Source organism: Sardina pilchardus, chromosome 9 (genome assembly GCF_963854185.1).
Source record: "Sardina pilchardus chromosome 9, fSarPil1.1, whole genome shotgun sequence".
NCBI classification, from domain to species: domain Eukaryota; kingdom Metazoa; phylum Chordata; class Actinopteri; order Clupeiformes; family Clupeidae; genus Sardina; species Sardina pilchardus.
The window spans coordinates 8,360,447-8,365,446 of record NC_085002.1 but is presented as its reverse complement, the minus strand read 5'-3'; the positions used below and the strand labels follow the sequence as shown (position 1 = coordinate 8,365,446).

General features: G+C 49.2%; 1 protein-coding gene across 1 annotated transcript in view; it reads left to right on the top strand.

Moving 5' to 3' along the window:
• plxna1b (plexin A1b) overlaps positions 1-5,000 on the top strand; it is a 198,971-nt gene that overhangs the window by 111,496 nt on the left and 82,475 nt on the right. The window contains 3 exon segments of the mRNA XM_062545585.1: positions 231-354; positions 595-748; positions 1,851-1,950. Of these exon segments, the coding sequence (XP_062401569.1) occupies positions 231-354; positions 595-748; positions 1,851-1,950 (378 nt within the window).

Here is a 5,000-nt window from a genome sequence, read left to right as displayed (position 1 = left end):
AGAGCCGACTCTGCTGCCTCAGCACTCTCAGCCAGCCATTAAATCCTGTTTGTTATCTGCCACAGACATTTGTGCTTTTCAAGAAATTTTTACTTTATGCTCTAATGACCCTTGTTGTATTAAACCTGCTGCATGTTTCCTCTCTCTCTCCCATCTCTCTGTGTCTCTCTCTCTCTCTCTCTATCTGTCCCTCTCTCTCTCTGTCTATCTCTCTGTGTCTCTCTCTCTAGTTGTTCTCGTAAGGACCGGTGTGAGAGGGCCAGTGAGCCACAGCGCTTCGCCTCAGACTTGAAGCAGTGTGTGGAACTCACCGTGCAGCCCAGGAACATCTCCGTCACCATGTCTGAAGTACAGGTGTGTGTGTGTGTGTGTGTGTGTGTGTGTGTGTGTGTGTGTGTGTGTGTGTGTGTGTGTAGCTTCTGCATGTTACTAAATGCCATTCACTACTCAGCTATGACTTTATCAACTATTCTTCCCATCTTAAGCTGTATACTAAGTCATGCAATGCAGTATGTTATTCATTTAATTCCTTTGTGATTGTGGACGTTGCATCGTGAGCGCGTCTATTGAACGTGCCCTCTGTCTCCATCACAGCTGGTGCTGCAGGCGCGGAACGTGCCAGACCTGTCGGCGGGGGTGAACTGCTCCTTTGGCGACTTCACCGAAAGTGAAGCACGCATCTACAACGGGCGCATTTACTGCCTGTCGCCCTCGGTCCGCGAGCTGGCCGCCATCGCTCCTCATCAGGGTGAGACCCCCTGCCCCTCCTCTCCTCTCCACTCCCCTCCACTCCCCTCCCCTCCCCTCTCCTCTCCTCTCCTCTCCTCTCCTCTCCTCTCCTCTCCTCTCCTCTCCTCTCCTCTCCTCTCCTCTCCTCTCCTCTCCCCTCCCCTCCTCTCCTCTCCTCTCCTCTCCTCTCCTGTCCTCTTCCATGATTGGCTCAATGCCACTATATATGGGAGAGGGAATAAACAAGATATATGTACATTTTGTATATGTATATATATACATACTGTATGTATATGGTTGTGTATACAATAGACAATATGGTAGGTCAAAGGCAACTCTATACTTGTGGTTAGCTGGCCTTTACCTTCGGTGTCATCTTGTGTAAGGATTTTGAAATGGATCGCGCCAGAAAGCCTTAGCCAAAGAAGAAAAGCAATCAACAAAGCAGACGAAAATAATTAGGTCCATTTTTGAGGAAACATACTCCTCAAGTTTCTCATCCCACAAGCATGTGGGACCTTTCCAGATGAAATTCTTACATTCCCACTAGAACATAAGTGCGCAGCGTCCAAATGAGCGTTTGAGGGATATGTTGGAACCACCTGAAGCGATCTTCGTCTTCAAGGTAACTCTCGCTAGCAAAAGCCAAGAGCGGACAGCTTCTCACAGAAGACCCAACACAGCCTCGGTCTTCTTGCTTGGCTCAGTTTGAAGAAGGAGTTGAATAGTGAGTCAAGGCGTGTGAGATCTCTATCGTATGTGCTGTACGTCTGAGCGTACTGTATGTGCTGTTAGCACGTCTGATGTGTGGTATAGAGAGGCGGCGGGCAGCCGCTAACAGCAGACGCTAACGGCAGCGCGCCCTGGCATCCGTTGTGAGTGCAGTGATCTGTGGCTCTGAAGCACTCCTAGAGGGCTCTTTTGGCTAGCGCCACTGAGAGTGCTGGCATCGCAGCACGCCCGTCCTCACTATTTTTACTGCCGCCACGTCCTTGAGTCGCGCCGCGCCGATTTGCCGGGTTGCTAAGTTACACTTCTCATTCTTTTATCGCTCGCTTGCTCACTCTTTCCCTTTCTCTCTCTCTCTCTCTTTCTCTATCTCTCCCTCTCTCCTTCTGCAGGGGACAAACGAGTGGTTAAGCTGTACCTGAAGTCGAATGAGACGAGGAAGAAATTCGCCAGCGTGGATTTTGTCTTCTACAACTGCAGCGTCCACCAATCGTAAGATCTGCCGATTCTGTTGATTCTGTGCCGTTGTTCTGTTTTGTTCATTCTGTTGTTTTCCTCCAGTCCTCCTCCCCTTGCCCTCTCTCTCTCCTCTCTCGTGCTTCTCCCTGCGGTCTTCTCATTTTACGTTGACCCCCCCAAACACACACACTCACACACACACACACACACACACACACACACACACACACACACACACTTTTCAAATCTCCAAACTGTCTGCGGGTCACGTTTCCGTCGCCATAGCGACGGGGCTCTTTTCGTGGCGCCAGGGGTGAGAGATGATTGACAGGGTGTGGCGCACGATCACACCAAACATGAGGCCTTTTACTCCATCTGACATCCTCACCGGCTCACAAGGGGCTCAGAGCCCGGAGGTCCTTCCCCAGCGAGGATGCTCTCTCCTGGGCATGAAGGGGCCGCGCAGCCCCCCTGCTGTCTGCACCCACTCTGGGAGTATAAGCCGGCAGAGACTGGGGTAGGCAGGGAGCAGATGGCTGGGACGGTCCCCTGAGCTGCACGCTGGGTCCTGTTGCAGGACGAGGCCATTGCGTGGTTGTTCCCATAGGAACACACACACACACACACACACACACACACACACACACACACACACACACACACACACACACACTATCCAGTTCTTAGTTAGTGAAATGTCTGAGACAGTATCCCTCTGGTATTTAATGTGGCCACATAAACACCCTATATAAGCCACACCTCTTTACTATGGAGCATATGCACAACACAGCCCTATCAGGTGCTCTCAGCTCACATGCACACACACACACACACACACACAAGCATACTCTTTGATAAGCTCTTCAAGCGGTCTCTTTCACACACACCCTAGATATTCCACACTATGCTGTACACATACACACACACACACACACACACAAACACACACATGCGTTCTTTGACAAGCTCTTAACGCCGTCTCTTTAACACACTGATTTAGATGCTCAACAACACTATGCTGTACATGCCCACGCCATGTCAAGCATCATCCACTTCACACATTTTAAACCAAGCTCACTCCACGCTGATATTCTATTCTAGATTGTGTTACCCTGCCTAGAACACACACACACACACACACACACACACACACACACACACACACACACACACACACACACACATGGACCAGATCCTCTTTGTCCGTCTAACCTCTTGTGCATCTTATTGCATCAGCCACGTAGCCCATCAGTGCAATAATGAACCATAAACCCTCACAAATCTAATCAGGAGCTCACACTGGATACGTAGACGCCGTGTGTGTGTGTGTGTGTGTGTGTGTGTGTGTGTGTGTGTGTGTGTGTGTGTGTGTGTGTGTGTGTGTGTGTGTGTGTGTGTGTGTGTGTGTGTGTGTGTGTGTGTGTGTGTGTGTGTGTGTGTGTGTGTGTGTGTGTGTGTGTGTGTGTGTGTGTGTGTGTGTGTGTGTGTGTGTGTGTGTGTGTGTGTGTGTGTGTGTGTGTGTGTGTGTGTGAGTGTGTATCAGAGTGTCTCTGTGTGTGTGTGTGTGTGTGTGTTTGTGTGTGTGCATGCATGTGTTTGAGTGTTTAGATCAAGATGAATGCTTTGCCATGCTCAGTAAATCTCATTGGCTTTGGATGATGCATCCAAGGCACATGTAAGTCCACAAGAGAGCAGACCCATAATTTCATCAGGAATTGACTGGATTTGTGTGTGTATGTATTTATCTGTGTGTGTGTGTGTGTGTGTGTGTGTGTGTGTGTGTGTGTGTGTGTGTGTGTGTGTGTGTGTGTGTGTGTGTGTGTGTGTGTGTGTGTGTGTGTGTGTGTGTGTGTGTGTGTGTGTGTGTGTGTGTGTGTGTGTGTGTGTGTGTGTGTGTGTGTGTGTGTATTTATGTGTGTGTGTGTGTGTGTGTGTTGTGTGTGTTGTGTGTTAATTACAAACACCGCTATAGTCCTTCCAGTGGATCCTAACACATTCATCAACACGTTCACTTGTGCAGCCATGTTTAACCAGCCAGCGTCCCCTCTGTAGCTGTGGCTGTAGAGTTCGCTGCAGTATAGTCCTGTAGGCGTCCTCCACGCTGATTCAACGGAGTGTTCAAAAGACGGAGGGAAACAAAAGAGCCGGCGTTGACATTCATTTCATTACGCTGGCAAGACATGTATCGTGTCACTCTTTCGTCCTATTACAAGAAACTGGCAAGAAACTCTTTCATTATAGCACACACACACACACACACACACACACACACACATGCTTCCTCTCAAGCTCACATCCATACACATGTACACACACACACACACACACACACACACACACACACACACGCACTCAAACGCACACACTTCACACACAGTCTCCTTATTTATTCTACTGATTAGGTCCTAGTTGTGCACTTTTAAAAATGCCATAAATTTGCATAGATATATTAATCTAATTATGATCCCCACTGTTTCCTTGATGGGGGGAAATTGAAATGGAAAATCACCCGCAGCCATGATTACTTCTTAATTAAATATATCCATGCGTTCTCCACCGTGCCATATTGGAGGGATCGGCCCGGGAAAGGGGCTGGGTAATGAAGTGGTGTTTGATGTTGGAGTGTGTGTTTGTGTTCATCATATTTGGCATGGCGGCGGCGGCGTTTTTCATTAAGTGGTAGGCTTGGCCCGCCATCGCGCCGCCCCAACCTTCAGCCATCCGCAGGCTTTGTGCGCCTTCAGTGGGCTGTGGGGAGGAAGAAAAGGCGCGATGTGACTGTAAGAACGCGGAAGAGGGAGAGAGAGAGAGAGAGAGAGAGAGAGAGAGAGAGAGAGAGAGAGAAAGAGAAAGAGAAAGAGAAAGAGAAGGAGAGAGGGAGAGAGGGAGAGAGAGAGAGAAAAGGAGAGAGAAGAGGGAGAGAGAGAGAGAGAGAGAGAGAAAAGGAGGGAGAAGAGGGAGAGAGAGAGAGAGAGAGAGAGAGAGAGAGAGAGAGAGAGAGAGAGAGCGAGAGAAAAGGAGGGAGAAGAGGGAGAGTGAGTGAGGTGGCCAGACACATTCAGGCAGGAATGTGAATTGGAAGA